This window comes from Amblyomma maculatum, chromosome 1, assembly GCF_055883805.1.
Source record: "Amblyomma maculatum isolate TAMU_Amacu chromosome 1, ASM5588380v1, whole genome shotgun sequence".
Taxonomy (NCBI): domain Eukaryota; kingdom Metazoa; phylum Arthropoda; class Arachnida; order Ixodida; family Ixodidae; genus Amblyomma; species Amblyomma maculatum.
The window spans coordinates 330,527,734-330,544,978 of NC_139344.1; the positions used below are offsets into that span (position 1 = coordinate 330,527,734).

The following is a 17,245-nucleotide window of genomic DNA, read 5'->3' on the forward strand; positions in this document are numbered from 1 at the left end:
CTGAGTGAGAGTGATAAGAATAGGAAGAAAGATAGAGCGGCCCATTTCGTGGTGCCCCTACAGTCGAAGGTGAACGTGGAGGATTTAACCACTCCGAGGTGTATCTACGCGGTTCTATTTGGCTAAAAAAGGAGCCCATATTAATAAATGCGGGACCTCACGTCTAGAAGGCGACAGCTTGTTGAAAAGGCGCGTGTTAAACATCGCTCAAGTGTTTAGTTAGTTCAAATGTCAATATTGCATTGGACAGAAGTGGTAATTCGGAATTCAGAGCCTTCTCATTAGGTTGCAAGTTCCAAGAGGAGACAAGGACGTAATCTAAGTATGCCATGAAGTGGTGAGCCACTTCAGGCCTGCGTTGCCGTGACAGAAAAGAAAAGAAGTAATTACCTTGAGCTCGAAGAGGCATTTGAGTGCAAGGAAATCAATCTTCCTGCCGTCACTTAGAACTCGTTTTGCCGATACCAACTATTCAATTCGTCCAAATTCGTGGATGAGATGTAGATGACGCCGAAAATGCGGTTCAGGTGTTGGTTAATCTATGGCAGGGGGTACCCATTTTTCTGGGTTACACTGCTCAATCGACGACAGTCGAAGCTGAGCCGGATATTTCCGTCTCCGTTTCAGCGACGATGGCCACTACTATCCAGGAACTCTTCGATCGCTGAATGAGAACTTTACGCAGAAATCCTCCGCCTTGGCTACTGATACCTTAGCGTTCGTGAAGACAGTGCAACAATGTTTATTAGTGCATTTAATCTGTGTTCTTGCTGAGTCTTGTTTTTATTTTATTTTATTTTTTTTTTCAAAACCGCCTTGAATGATGCCTAAGACGAGTACAAGACCAAATGTCCAACGAAAGTATACAACCGCTGCTTCAGATATCGTCGAAGCGATTTTTAAGGATTATTATGTACATCAAAGTGAGGTTCAAATTTTATGTGAGGCTTTTTGCCATAAAAGGCCGGAATAATCGGGAGAATAAAGAAACTACCTTCCCATTCTATTCCACCTATGTTCTTGCCGTTACTGCTCGTTGCTATCATTTTATGAATATGACAACTTGTCAATCGAATCTAGCCGCAGCAACTTGTAAGGCCATCGAAGTCATATAAACGGATATAATTCGCTGGAGAGTGTGTCGCATTAATGCGTCGGACGGGTATGGATTGAGGCCACAAAGTCGACTTTCGCAGTGCATGTAAGCGCGATCGCGTCGCATTGTAAGTTATTAAAGGTACATGCCGAGCATTAGCAATGCACACCCTTTAAATTACAAAACGCAGCAAATCTTTAAAATACTTTGTGTTCTCTCCTGTGCAAACACTGCTGAAGTGTTCTCACCTTAAACAAGAACAACACCGGCGGGCGCAGTCAGTCGCCGCAAATCAAGCTGCATGCTTGGACAATATGCGGCGCTACACCTGTAATTATGCCACACCTGGCGGCGATGCTTTTAATGTTGCACAGAAACACCATTAAAGAGTAGAGCGTAAAAGTCTATACCGTCAAAAAGAAAAAGAGAGAAAGCGAAAATGCAACATTGCTTTTAAGAACATGTTCGGTAAAGTTGAGACTAGACCAGCATCGCACAACGCCGCACAACAGGGAACAAGACTGGCAGCAAGCACGGGAAAAAAATCAAAACCCGTTTCTCCGAAAGTGCGGTTCTGTTTTCAATATGCCACAACATGTGCCGCCACGATCGCAAAAGAGATAATATCCTACAACTAAACACTGCCGCATCGCATCACCGGTGATACACTACGAAATGCATGAGATGTGGTACTGTTGCAGTCAGTCGCATTCATTGAAACACAGCTACTGCGGGAGTTAGAACACCTAATATATCGCAGTTAAACAGTGAAGACTAGCCAGCGATATCTGTATTGAGTTTTGTGTTGATACACATTGTTCTTTAATGCTCAGTAAGCTTGCCCATATCGCTCAAGAGATAAGTATACAATAGCTGCATCGTACTTGTACTCACCTATGGGGCTGAAACATGGAGGCTAACAAAAAGGGTTTTACTTAAGTTGACGACAACGCAGAGGATTATGGAACGAAAAATGGTAGGCATAAAGTTAAGAGATAGGAAACGTGTAGAGTGGGCCAGAGTGGGTCAGAGAAATAACTCAAGTTAGTGGCATACTAGTGCACACCAAGAAGAAATGGGCATGGACAGGACATGTAATGCGAATAGAGGATAACCAATAGTCGCTTAGGGTAACAAACTGGATTCCAAGGGAAGAAAAGCGTAGCAGGGGGCGGCAGAAAGTTAGGTGGGCGGATGAGGTTAAGAAGCTCGCAGAGGTCAAGTGGATGCAGCTAGCACACGTTAATTGGGTTAATTGGAGGAATATGAGAGAGGCCTTCACCTTGCAGTGGGTGTAGTCAGGCTGATGATGATGATGATGATGATGATGATGATGATGATGATGATGATGATGACGATGATGATGATGATGTAACAAGGACAACTAAACGAAGCATACCTTTATTTCATCTCTTAATCACTCCCAGCCCGAATTACACAGTTCCAAAGAAATATTCGTAGCTGGAAGTACTCGTAGTGCTGTCTTTCATTTTTTCTTTAATTGAAAATGGCATCACACAAAAAAGAAACAACTATTGCTTACCTATGAATTCCGTTTCCAAGCACTTAAAACCATTTTATTATAGTTAAGCTCCTATCCCAAGCTCAGTCAACAATGATATAACGTTCACATGGCATCTCCCGCAGCAACAGTAAAATAAATCACGTTTTCCTATGGAAAGTTACACACAATGATTCTCAAATATTGAATGTTTCCCATACGATTTGTAAGAAACGTACAGTCGCCGAAATCTCCAACTGCCGTGCGGGACGCCCGCATTTTTGGTGCTCCTGCGCCTTAGGGCAGATAAAGCTTGCCGGATGGTCAAGATTAGGAAGGCTTTGTCAGTCTTTGCTTATACTTGTACATTTACCAGGTTAACTCCTGTCTAGCGCTCATAATCACGGAAAATGCGGCTGACACTCCCGACAGTTAGATGTAGGCAGCCGTACGTTACTTATGCTAAATATGCTCACATCATATATAGACTTCTTGATGATATCATGGACAAAGGTCGTAAATATTGCTGAAGTCATAAGCACGGTTTATGGCAACCGTGCGGAAAACGTGACAGCATATGAATTTCCGCATATTATGTGGAGCCTGCACTTGATAAATTCCTTACGTGTGCATCTTGCAAAACGTTTCAGAAAAGTTAGCCCATGCCTCCCATTGGCTATACGCATCTTAAGACACGAACTCGTGATTCGCTGGACCTCCGTTCACTCGGGTCTCTTGTGTGTCAAGACTTAATGGAGACGTTGTAAAGGTCAATGGTGTTCACCCATGGAACACTAAACGAGTTTTGCACGAACTGCTAAAGATGTTCGCCAATGTCAGGAGTACGTCTACATTGTCATCTCAGTTAGGTCCATAGACTTTCTCCAGACGTATCCCGCTTGCTTCATATGGTCCGAAACGGCAATGGAGTTCAGATGCTGCAAAAAAGGAAAAAAATCAACAGCAGAGAACATATTGTGCATATTGCGATAGGTCACGTTCTTTGTAATAGTTTGTTTCTATCTCTTTACATCTGAAATAATTAGACGTAACACTTCCAACAGTGAGCGCACATAGAAAGAAATAAAAATGCATTTTATGACGATAATGACAGGAATGTAAAAAAATTACTACTCAGGTATCGGCAAGTGATGTCCAATAAAACATTACTGAGCAGACAAATGAGCCGTAGATTGATTGATTGTTCGATTGATTGGTTGATGATTTACTATAGTGATTGATTAATATGATTGACGACTTCATCACGTGAGAACTTCACCAAGTTTAATACATTTAATGATAGCTAATAGTTGATAGATTAATTTTCAACAACCCGAATAGAGCTCACCGTCTCTCTCTTGGCCCTCGTGCTGAAGACATAGAAGAGTTCGCCGACAGCCAGCAGAGCGGCGATGATGAAGCCCACGTAGACAATGACAAATGCGCCGGCCAGGTCTGCGCCGGTGAGCTGACGAATCTGTACGCTGGCTTCGAGCGAGTGCGCTTCTTCATCGTCTTCATCGCTGTCCCCGTCCCCGTCGCCATCCAGGTCGTCTCCCTGACCGCAGTACTGATTTGGCTTCCACCAACGCTCCTGGAGCCACTGTAGGCGGCCATCCTCCTGCAGCTTCAAGATGGCCTGCGACAAGAGGCTGCGGTACTCGGATCCTGCAGGTAATCAGAAAAAAATTAAGATACCCATCAGAATAGAGCACTGGCCTGAGGGCTCTTTATGTGAATAGAAAAAGTGCATTATGCATGACTCTTTGTTTACTTTTCCGTGCCCGAGCTTTTTTCTTTTTCTCACTTTTAAGCGACTCCCGCAGCAAAACTATCTGTCCACAACGTAGATCCTCAAATGTAAAATCTCGCAAGAAAATTTATTTAGGAGATATATTATACATTACCAATCAGAGTAAATGCTACGTAATACTTACACTACTAAATTAGTTCATAGTTGTTATTTAATCAGTAACAGTTAATTACATTTCACTACCCCTCATACGCACCACATGGCCGCTGCAGCTACAAACTACGTATATATAATATACCGATTGCAGTATTTAGTAAATAATACTTATAAAAATAGTACTTATTAGTTAATCGTGAGAAAAGACAGGACGCAGCAAGAGAGTTTACACATACATTCACGATTCCCGCAGAATTTCTGCGCATTTCTTCTGTGCTCTACTCTGCAGGCAGATGCGCTTCACCTGGATAAATATAAACTTCTACTTTGTATCTATGAAAATGAAAATACCAAATTCTTTACAAACTTACGGCATGTCCATTCACACAATTCATAACATAGACGGCTGCCTGGCCACCTATATAAAAATGAAATTTAATTTAAGTAAGCTTAGAAGAGTAAGAAACGATGTGGAAAAGGGAAACATTTAACGCAAAGAAATAAATAGTTTCCAATAAATTTGTGTTCTTCTATGGAAACCGGCCCTAAAACGCGTCACAATAAGACGGAATATGGATTTCTTATATGCTCTCTAGCTGTTCAGGGGCATCATAGAATATTGCGGTTACTTTTATTCTCCTCTTACAACATCGGAGGCTGTAGTAAGTATGGCACATGAGACAAGTTTCTCAAAAATAGCGGTAATATACATTTTTCATACACTGCTACGCCTGCTTCAACGTTGACGCTGGCTATAGCTTTAAAAAATCCGGCAGCAGCTTCAATCAACATGTACACGTGGTGCCAGGCGATTACCGACAGTCAAGACACTATTTTAGTTGGAGCAACGCCCTGTGGGTTTGAGGGAGGATGATATATAGATAATACTTAGATTGCATGGCGTACGGACTTTCTACGTACAGCTATGAAGGGGGGGGGGGGAGTAACTTATTTATTTATTTATTTATTTGAACATACTGCTGGCCTCACCTTTGAGGCCGTCGCAGGAGTGGGACATCACATACACTAGAATAACACAGGTCAAGTAAGTGCCAACACAAAGGCGATCGTAGTCCAACAAGGCAATATGCATTATACAAAAGGTAAAACAAAAAGTAGCATATTGAGCAACATGGTTAAAAAAAATATAATAAGCGAGAGTCAGATAAGAAAGTCGGGATGTCATCGTCAGCAAGGAAAAAAGAGTGCAAGAGTTAGCGCACCAGCATCGTAGTCGTTATTGCAAAATAAAGCGTGATATGTTGGCGATGAAATCTTTGAGTGATGCGCAGTTGAGAGCATCGCAAGGCAGACTATTCCACTCACGGATTGCTTGTGGGAAGAAAGCGTGCCTGAATATATCGTTGTGAAATCTGTACTCGGTTAACTGCTGTTGGTGTTTTGTTCTGGTAGTGCGCGTGTTTGACTTTATTAAGTACTTACTCGTATCGATTTTCATGTCGCCATTAAGCAGAAGGAAAAGAAACTTGAGGCGCAGTAGTCTGGCTCGGTTATGTATAGTGGGAAGGTCGGCTTGTCTTAAGAGCTGTGTAGGGGAATCATGACGGCGATATTTGTTAAAAATAAATCTGACCGCTTTTCGTTGTACGCCCTCTAATCTTTCTATGTATTGTTTGCGGAAGGGGAGCCAACATATTATTCCATAGTCCATTATGGAGCGAACAAGTGAAGTGTATGCTAAGAGCTTAGTGTCGACTGATGCGGATTTAAGCGATCGTTTAATCGAGTAGAGAGCTGCCAGAGCTTTGTTAGTAATATAGGCTACCTGCTTGTTCCATTTAAGATCCGAGGAAATTATTACTCCTAAATATTTATATTCTTCTATTTTCCTTAACATCTGTCCTTGTAGATAATAATACTCATAATGAAACATTTTGTGAAAGAGACACAGGCGTGCAATTTTTCGCCGTGATGCAAGTTAAATTAGGCCTAATGTATTCTTCATGGCAGTTACACTTTATGTGCGCTGAAAGTCAGAGAGAATAAAGCGCGCTGATTTATTAGGAATTTTAGATGTAACTATCAACATGTCTGCTTCCATTTGTGTTCATTCAAAAAGCTTTTGAAACAACGGCTGAAGCAATGTCAATACTCGCTGCACACAATATGGATCATAAATCCTTCTTTTTTTATGCATCAGGCCAACTACGACCGCAGTAACAGCTGCACTAATATGCCCCGCAACAGCATTGAGCGAAGCCAATACTATCTGTTTTCCAAGCGGGAAGAAGAGTAACTAGCGTTTTGGAACGACGGAAACTTCCGGTTTCATAACCATCGCTTAATTCTTCTGTTGCCTCTGAGATCGCCTTAGCCAGTAAAAATTGATATTGAATGGGAAAAAAATTTCCCTCTGACGCATGTCTCGCGTGAAGAGTGTGTCACCATGACGCACAGCCTGGTGATTGGCATACCCTAAAGTGCTCGAGCAGAGGGCTCGCTTAGTTTTTCGCTCGCATTTCAAGCTCAGGGAGCACACCTATAACGGTTTCCGCTTCTACAGTGTCTTGCATCCTTGTACACTCGGCCAGCGATGAAACACTTTGTTCTGCGCCAGGGACAGTGAGAAGATCGCCTACAGAAATCATCTATGCAGAATTAGCGTATCACATTGTGTGGTGCTTCAATCATTTTTCATAGTTAACCACTGCTTTAAAACGACGAAATTTAGCCTCTTATTCTATTTTGTGGTTATGTGGCAATAAAAATATCTTATCTCAATTATGTATGCAAATTGAAGCCTTCAACGGTAGCATATTGAGACCCACTGGCTACCTCATTAGCATTGAATAACAATTAAATTGATATGGTGTGGCAAAGGAATAAGGCGCAAGCTAACGGTGGACTGTGTAATTATTTTCAGCCACAGCCCTTCTCCCACGGCATGCCCTTGAACCACATTGCACGGTCATCACCGCATTTTGTCTAAACATTATTGTGAACGACATACCCGAAACTCGTGTCTTACCATCTAAGCGTCATTGACGGTTCACTGCATTCACTTAATTTTCAGCACTCACCACAACCGTTGAAAAATTGTACAGAACCACGGACATCACTGAAAAAGGGTACTTTGCGGATGCGAAACATGTCGTTCACGAGGTTTTATGGAGAAATCCAAGCGAAATAAAGTAGAAAGACGACGTGTCCATGGTAGGAAAAGCGAAGTAAATATTTGGTTAAAACAATATATGTTCATGAGGCGGTGCAGGTAACTGAAGAAATAAACGGTACCGCCAACTTCTATGCAGATAGTAATTTTGCCGCTATTTAAATATTGAAGCTGTAAATGTGCAGATAACAATTCCGCACACAATAATGCGTACTCGTATGAAAGTCATACTTGCGAACAATTGGTTGAAAGTCTATTATCGGTTGCCTTTTGTACTCCCGATATAAATCCGTTTTCAATCCGTTTCTTGGAGTTCAGCAAAAAGCTATGAGGTTTTCAGAAACGATGGAAGAAGCTGTTTCTTCTCAATGCAAAAATCAAAGCTATATCGCCAGAAATGAACGGACAACGGTATGCAGAACAGAGGAAGACCGGATGTTAAATCAAAGAACTTAAAAGGCTAGAGTGTGGGTTGGAGGTTCTACACACGTCTTTTCAGATTCGGATTCTTATGTACCACATATGAAGGGCTTGTTAGCAACAGGAGCCAGAGCTGTGGGAGTGTGTGGCAAGAAGCATCACGATACCAAACAAATACAAAATAAAATCAGGAAGAGCGGCTGCGTTTTTTTTTTATTCCCTTATTTCCTCTAAGATACGTCGCTGCAATAGTTGCCACAGTAATGCAGTGCAGACGACTCCTTTTCGCTTCCAGTACAATAGTCGTTCCCTCCGACCTTCTGCTCTTCGAGGAATGTGGGCGTATTGATTCCGTGTAGCATCGCTTTCTTTAAGCACAACATGATGCCTCGTCAATAAAATGGCACCCCACTGATATTGCTTCCAAATGAAGTATATAAAGCAAGTGCGAATAATACTTAGTATTTGACGCGTGACTGCGCAGGGCGAAAGGGTAGACACCGGAACACTCAAAGCGGAGGCGTTTTCAAATTATTCAGCGTTTTGTTCGCTTTCACTAACAGACTTCTTAGCTGTGCGGGATTTATACATATGGAGTCAGTGCATAGCAGTCCTTGGTCTCAAATACCTTCGCATTCACGAACTCTCTGCGTATAACAGTCGTCCGAGTCTCAGATCAAACAATACAGGCAACGACTCGAAAGTCAGTACGAGGTGCGTAGAGCTCAAAAGTTCTACGAGCCTCGTACTCTAGAACCTTTACGCAGTGCTTTAGGTCCGCTGACGTCACATCATCGCAGCGTTTTGAATGCCTGGCGAATGGTGTATGAACAACATATTTCCGTCGCGTGTTTTCTTCTTTCTAATTATGCGTATCATGTTACCATTGCAAAATCTGTAAATGGTATTCGCCTACGGGGGATAACTAATTTACAAATCAATATCTTATTTCTTTCTGTGTTCGTTTTGATATCAAGCAGCAAAAGATGACTCTGATTAAAGGCTGTCTATATATTGTGCGCAATCTCTAGTCATTCTAAATCTTCACGCAGGCTGGCTTAAGCCCTGCCGAGAATTAAAACGACTAAGCATCGATGGCAGCGCAATTTCATGCCTCAGGTGACATATACAGAATTAAGATGTCAAAGCCATTGTACGGCCAGAAACAATCGAAACCTAAAGAGCACAAAAATGTATTACATATTACGTAGCAGTCGTGCGTGAGCATCATGCTACACTCAATGTACACTCATCTAACCCCGCGACAGCGCGAAGAAGAATACATGCTACCAGAAATATTGGCGCTTGTTCTCATTTAAAGCTGCACTAGCGCCGAGGCATAAGTGGCGGCGAAACTCTATGGCAACAAAAATTATAAGCATGATTACGATCCTCCCTAATTTGAAATTTCAGCGGAGCTATTTATGCATTGTTGCTATAAACTAAGGCAAGGAATCTGTTGCATGCATGTATATGCAGCTACACAAAACTTTTTATTTTTCTCATAATCCAAACAGAGTCTTTTTAAAATAGAATAGAGTAGAACCAGGAGCGCAGAGCTCGCGGCTTTTCTTTCTCTTCTTTTGGAAAATTCTCTTTGACTAGTGACTCTCTCTCACGCTCGTTTACACCCGTAACGGTGCCAACGGCGACGCGGTCGACCGCCGTACAGCGAAAAAGATTTGTGCTCTTAAAATGGGTTCAGGCACCAACACCCCGGAACCTTTCAAGAGATGCTGAAATACACAAATTCAGCACATTAAGCACGCTGTTACGGTGATCGAGAGTAGCGTTACAGCTCATGTGAAAAAGCTGTGTAATTTCAAAACGAGAAAGTAGTTACCCGTATTTCCCACTGGTGATGCACTATTACATCTAGCAATAGCGTAGGAGCGCTCACTCATCCCTTGCATCAATGTCCTTTATTGGCGTCCAGTGCAAAGGGAACAGTTTCTGTGTGGGTGCGAAGTGCAGTGAAATACGACGTGCAGAGTTCATCAAAGGCAGACGAGCCCACATTTTAGTTCAGCACAGAAAGTACTTCTTTTCACAGTGAAAGAAGGACAATATTCCCGCCATATTGCATTTCGTTTTCGCAGGAATTTCGATTGCGTGCGCCAAAGATTTCGGCGTGCCAATAACATCAAGAATCGAATAACCCGATTTTGGTGCACACTAGGAGTGAGATATTACTCCCATCGTCGAACATTGATAAAAGAGAGCGCTTTCATAAGGCGCCGCTCTGTACTGCCAAAACAGAACAAGATTTTTCGCCTGCCATATGATTTTGCTCTTAATAACACAGCTTTATAAGGCGGCCGCCTATGTTTGATTATTTTCTTTGTAGGCATCTAGAATCGTCTGTTTTGATTCAGCGTAGATCCTATGACAGTAGAAGTCGGCATGCGTAAGGAAGTTGTGCTGGTTTCGCCCCTTCCAGCGCAGACGTGCAATGCCCTCAGTGCACGCCTACTACCAGACGAGGCCTCTTACGTCATTTGAATTTCATCTTGGAGTACAATGAGCGTGCAGAGATTCCTTTAGAAATGCGCGAGGAACTTCAAGTGCATACGTCTGCTTCCGCTCAGATGTGTAGTGCTCAAAGCGAGAGCAGACTACAGAGAAAAGTTCTTACGTCATTGCATAGATGAATCGGGGACTCTCGAATCGCAGTCTGCATTTCCTTTATGAAGTGGTATTCCGGGCACTGTCGGCGGGGTCTCTCTTCAGTTGAGAGGACTAGTCGATTGAAAACGCTTTAGTTCATAATTAGATCAGGCTTCCCTTAAGATCCACATACAGGCTTTCAGTGACTATGGCGTCTTCTCAGAAGCGTTTGAGAGAAGAAAACTGGTGCGCCTCACGAATTTTGTGAGCGCTAAGAGTGGCTAACGCTTAAAAAGCATCACATGCGTTAATTCAAGAAAAGTATCGTCATCATCCGCGCGGCTGCGTTCCTAGTCGAGAAAATGTCTCTTTATGTGATTACCCATCATTACCATCTGGCCGATATAAGGAAGTATAACATGGAGAAAATTGAGCATGCTGTAAAGAACGGGGGAAGCCTTAAAGCGGTAAAGAAGAAATTGGGCATAGGCAAAAACCAGATGTATGCGATAAGGGACAAGGCGGGCAACGTCATCACTAATATGGACAAGATAGTCAAAGTAGCCGAGGAGTTCTATACAGATCTCTACAGTAGCCAAAGTAGCCAGGACCGTACTGAGATTGGCGGTAGGGAAAAACAGTCAGACGTTCCACCAGTAACGAAGGACGAGGTCAAGAAAGCACTAGAAACTATGAAAAGGGGGAAATCAGCTGGAGAGGATCAGATAACTACAGATTTGCTGAAGGACGGGGGCGATATCGTGAGAAAAACTGGCCACCCTCTATACGCAGTGCCTGGTGTCATCGAAGGTACCGGAACCATGGAAGAATGCAAACATTATCCTCATTCACAAGAAAGGGGACTCTAAGGACCTTAAAAATTACAGACCAATCAGCTTACTGTCTGTTACGTATAAGGTATTTACTAAGGTAATCGCTAATAGAATCAGGACAACCTTAGACTGCAATCAAGCAAAGGATCAAGCAGGGTTTCGGAAACGGTACTCTACTATCGATCATATCCATACCATCAATCAGGTGATAGAAAAATGCTCGGAATATAACCAGCCCTTATACATAGCATTCATTGATTACGAAAAAGCATTTGACTCAGTTGAAACCTCGGCGGTGATGCAGGCATTGCGAAATCAGGGGGTAGACGAGCCGTACGTGAAAGTGCTGGAAGATATATATAGTGGCTGCACAGCAACCATAGTTCTGCATAAAGAAAGTAACAAAATTCCCATAAAGAAAGGTGTAAGGCAAGGAGACACAATCTCCCCAGTACTATTCACAGCTTGTTTAGAGGAAGTATTCAGAGACTTGGAATGGGAGCAGTTAGGGATAAGGGTAGATGGAGAATACCTCAGTAATCTGCGATTTGCTGATGACATTACCTTGCTAAGCAACTCAGGGAATGAACTGCAAATAATGATTGATGACCTAGACAGAAAAAGTAGAAAGGTAGGCTTGAAAATCAATATGCAGAAGACTAAGGTAATGCTCAACAGCCTCGGGAAGGAACAGCAGTTTACATTAGGTAGCGAAATACTGGAAGTAGTAGGCGAATATGTCTACTTAGGACAGGTAGTAACCGCAGATCCGGACCATGAAAAGGAAATAACAAGAAGAATAAGATTGGGATGGAGCGCATTTGGCAAGCACTCGCAGATTATGACTAGCAGCTTACCGGTATCGCTCAAGAGGAAAGTATACAACAGTTGCATCTTGCCTGTACTCACCTATGGGGCGGAAACGTGGAGGCTAACTAAGAGAGTTCTGCTTAAGTTGAGGACAACCCAGAGGGCTATGGAACGAAAAATGGTAGGGGTAACATTAAGAGATAGAAAGCGTGCAGAGTGGGTCAGAGAAATAACTCAAGTTACCGACATTCTAGGGGAAATTAAGAAGAAGAAATGGACATGGGCAGGACATGTAGTGCGAAGAGAGGATAACCGATGGTCGCTGAGGGTAACAAACTGGATTCCAAGGGAAGGAAAGCGTAGCAGGGGGCGGCAGAAAGTTAGGTGGGCGGATGAGATTAAGAAGTTCGCAGGGGTCAAGTGGATGCAGCTAGCACAGAACCGGACTAAATGGAGAAATATAGGAGAGGCCTTCGCCCTGCAGTGGGTATAATCAGGCTGATGATGATGATGACCATCTGGGACCAGCCACTACCACCTCATTTACCAGAAAGTTAGGTGGGCGGATGAGATTAAGAAGTTCGCAGGGGTCAAGTGGATGCAGCTAGCACAGAACCGGGCTAAATGGAGAAATATAGGAGAGGCCTTCGCCCTGCAGTGGGTATAATCAGGCTGATGATGATGATGATGACCATCTGGGACCAGCCACTACCACCTCATTTACCGAGCGAAAGTGAACAAAACACACCCAAATTTAAAAGAAGAGAAAATAATCGAAGAAAATGATGACAGCTTCAAAGCAATTCAGGAAATGCCTCGCGCATCTTGCAATGCATATTGTGCGCCTTCCAACTGCACTTTGTCCATGACGGCTGCGCCACTGCTGCCCCTGTATCCAGCGACCAGCAATATTAATTCCAAAGTGGTATCTATTAGAGTTCTGAAATCGGGTGAATCTCGTCTCTCTACAAATCCTTGCAAGATGCTTTAACTTGTTTTGCTGCTACCTCTCGCGAAACGTCTTCGGAAACACTCCCTTTACCAGCCAGCAACGCAACCTACCTCTGGCAGTGATGATGCTGTATGCCGAATGGTGAACGAAGGTGTCCGTCATGCTGAACTCGCAGTCGTTTTGGGTGATGTACGCAGCGGTCGCGTGTTCCATGATGAAGGCCACTTTCTCCTCATTCTTGACTCGGTCCAAGCCCTCTGCGAAAGTTCCAGGGTTGTTGCGTCCGCTTCGCTCCACGAACTGCGACAGCCTTTGCTGGAGTGGGACATGCGAGTGCTGCGGGAAGACAAAGACACTTTTAGTCAGTTTTTCTGACAACCGAATTATCATATTTATTTTATTTAAAAATACTGCTGACTAATTTAAGGGTTATGCAGGAGTGAGTACATAAAAGGTGATAAAATGCATATAACAAGGGCCTATAACAATAAATAAACACAACTCACAATGGGACTAAAGACCTTATACGTCGTTCTTTTCGTACGACCGACCATTATGGTCGCTTGTTTTAGATCTCGTAATAACGCTGTAGAGTATCAGGAAAAGGGAAAACGCAATTTGATTAAAGAAACAGCCATTCTCAGGTGAGTTCGAAATTTATTCCTAAAAAATACGTGGTCATACACTATCATTGGCGGCCGCTATTTCTTTAGCTCGAGCACTATATATATAACGCCAAATTGTGCCGAGATTATGTAGGATCCAGCCAGTGATTCTGCAGTGTACAGCAGGGAGAAATTAGCGAAGGCTCGGAAGTAATCGGGCAAATTTATACTATATGGCCGGAGCAAAAATAACAAAAGACAGGCGTAGACCATTGGAAGTGAAGTGCCTGTATTGCCTTGTTTGTTCTCTCTATTTTTGTTTGTGTTTGTCTTCCAGCGGTGTGACTTTTTTGTTTCATATAGGAGAATCCGTCATGCGCTATGCGTAGGTGGGTTCGACAAAATACTGCATCTTTCTGGTTCATCAAGCTCGAATGCCCAGACTCTCAACAATTAATGAACTGACATATTCGTCGTCTGCGTGGCTGGCTGAATCCAAATCCTCAACATTATTCTCGGAAACACTCTTTCTATTCCACCTGTTTGCACCATTTATGCCTGCAATAATTGTGAGCGCCTTATCCGTACTTAAAAAAAAGAAAGGAACCGTATGACGCAATAACCTCATACGCGTTGTATCATAATATATTGAAAGAATGCCACACAACTGTTTTCGGGTGTCAATAATTGTCATACAATTTGAATAATCTATGATATTTTATGTCATTTTTATGACAAAAGTATAAGGCCATGCTCAAGCTTCACTTAATCGTAGACGCGTAGCGCTTCTTATACCACATTTTCATTCTATGAATTTTTTTTTCTATTTCTTAATAAAATTGCTTTTGTCAAAAAGACGTCATGGTAGCTGTCTCAATTATAAGCGGACATCAACAATTATAATAAGCGGCATACAATTGGAGGCACATACGTCGTCGCTTCGTACCTCTATCGCAGGTTACCCTGCAGCCTGTCTAGCAAATGGATGCTAAAGGGAAAGTGGAATCGCTATATAACACCGCCGTGAACACACACACACACACACACACACACACACACACACACACACACACACACACACACACACACACACACACACACACACACACACACACACACACACACACACACACACACACACACACACACACACACACACACACACACACACACACACACACACACACACACACACACACACACACACACACACACACACACACACACACACACACACACACACACACACACACACACACACGCACGCACGCACGCACGCACGCACGCTCGCACGCACGCACACACACACACACACACACACACACACGCACACACACACACACACACACACACACACACACACACGCGCACACACACACACACACACACGCACACGCACACGCACACGCACACACACACACACACACACACACGCACACGCACACGCACACACACACAAAACACGGATGCCTCACAATTTTGAAAAGAAGCCATGTGTGTATTTTGTACGACAGGTTTTTTTTTTACGAGATATCTCAATTCAGGTGTGCGGTAACAGCAGCTGAACGAGCTCAATACACTACCCTTACAACCTGTTTGAGGTTGATGCATCCAAGAGGTTTTCCAGTGATGATGATCCTACTTTGCTATCTTTAATAAGCCAGATTTTTTATTGCCTGTGATCTAAAACTAATTTCACTCCTGACACCCTTTTTACTGTACTCTACTTATGTACTCTCATCTAGCAAAATTTTTAATGTGTGTTAATGTTTTCAGTCCTAATTAACATGGCTTTAGCAAACGTTTGTCATGCGACACTCAAATAGATTTATTTGCAGATGATATAAGCTCTAACCTAAAGTTGAGCGTACCAGTAGGCGCTCGCTTAGATTTCGAAAAAAGCCTCCGATGAAGTTCCGCATCAATGACTACCACTTAAACTTTCGAGACCGCAGATTAAGCCCATTATATAAGACTGGATATTTAACTTCTTTACTAACTGAAAACAATTTGTGTATGCTAACAAACGCTCCTCGCCTTGCTCTGGTCCGCTCTGGGATCCCCCAAAGAACATTACTCGAACAGGTGCTTTTTCCAATTTACATTAATGATCTATCTAGTAGCACATCTTCTAACATTCACCTATTGGCCGACGACTGCATAATTCATAATCATCATAATCGCGCATAATTATCATAATCTGCGTAATCATTTGCTGCTACGCATAATTATCAGAATAATAACTGCATGGTCATCAGTGCTGCTATGAAGGAGCTCTGACTCTGGCATTTTAAAATATTATATAAAATAAATTGAAATTTGGTGCACAGATGGTTAATGTGCCTGAATACTACGATAACGAAAAAACTATCAGACATCTACTTAGTTCACTTGCGGCCCGAAAATACTACCTCTCCAGTATTACAGGTACCTCGGTGTCACCCTTCCGAAACACTAGTTTGGTCTGAACATATAATGAACATTACTATTGAAACCAATCGCACTTTTGATTTCCTCTGTTGAAAACTCCGATTAGCTTTACTTCGGTGAAAACATTACCTTATCTTACATGCATCAGGCCTAAAATAGTTTACGCTTGCTGAATCTGGAACCGACCTCAATCTAATCTTTCCAACACTCTTCAAGCATTTATTAATCGCGCTATCATTTTCTCGTACACTCTTACATGCGTGTCACTGCACTTAAATCATGCGCTAACCTAGGTAATGCTGAAAAGAGACGTTTCATAATTACACAGTGTCTTTTTAACAAATTATAACAAATGCAAAATACTGCAGTCATCTTACCAACTAATCGACACTCAAGCTGCAACAGTGACCCAAAAGCCGTCTATCCATCCCAGCCCAAACTACAGCCCATCTTTTTTCCTTCTTTGTACAGACCGCTCGGGACTGGAATTGCCAGCCTGCCAACGCAGTGCACCAATCGGACCCATGCCGTTACAAAACTACCATTGAACCACTATTCACTTCAACTTTACGCTCATCCATCATGAATTTCGCTGATTGAATTTTTTTACGTTTCCTGTAACGACCTCTTCAAACTCGTCCAGTCTTCCTGTTTTAACGTACAGTCTTGTCTTTACGGAGATTTTGCCGATGTGTCGAATGTTATCATTGATTTTATCTTACTCCTCTCTTCACTTTCGAGTGTAGCTGGGCGAAGTGTACAGGGTGGTTTTATTTTATTGTATTTTATTCTTTCGTATCTCAGCTCTATTTTCATGTTTTACCAAGTGCCTCCATTTTTCTTCTCGAAGCCGTAAGGATTGAATTTCCTTGGCATTCCTCTTCTGCGTACTTTATTTTTGCCTTGTCTTGTCTCAACTTTTTCCGCATTTTGCCACTTAACTATAATA

The 17,245-nt window shown here is 42.6% G+C and overlaps 1 protein-coding gene across 1 annotated transcript in view; it reads right to left on the bottom strand.

The window, feature by feature from the left end:
- Positions 1–2,482: 2,482 nt before the first annotated feature.
- LOC146207418 (glutamate receptor ionotropic, kainate 2-like) overlaps positions 2,483–17,245 on the bottom strand; it is a 123,426-nt gene continuing 108,663 nt past the window's right edge. The window contains exons 13-15 of the mRNA XM_084587224.1: positions 13,372–13,597; positions 3,946–4,265; positions 2,483–3,535 (exon numbers count right to left, since the gene is read on the bottom strand). Coding sequence (XP_084443350.1) covers positions 3,446–3,535; positions 3,946–4,265; positions 13,372–13,597 — 636 coding nt within the window. The 3' untranslated portion in view covers positions 2,483–3,445. The remainder of the gene's footprint in view (positions 3,536–3,945; positions 4,266–13,371; positions 13,598–17,245) is intronic.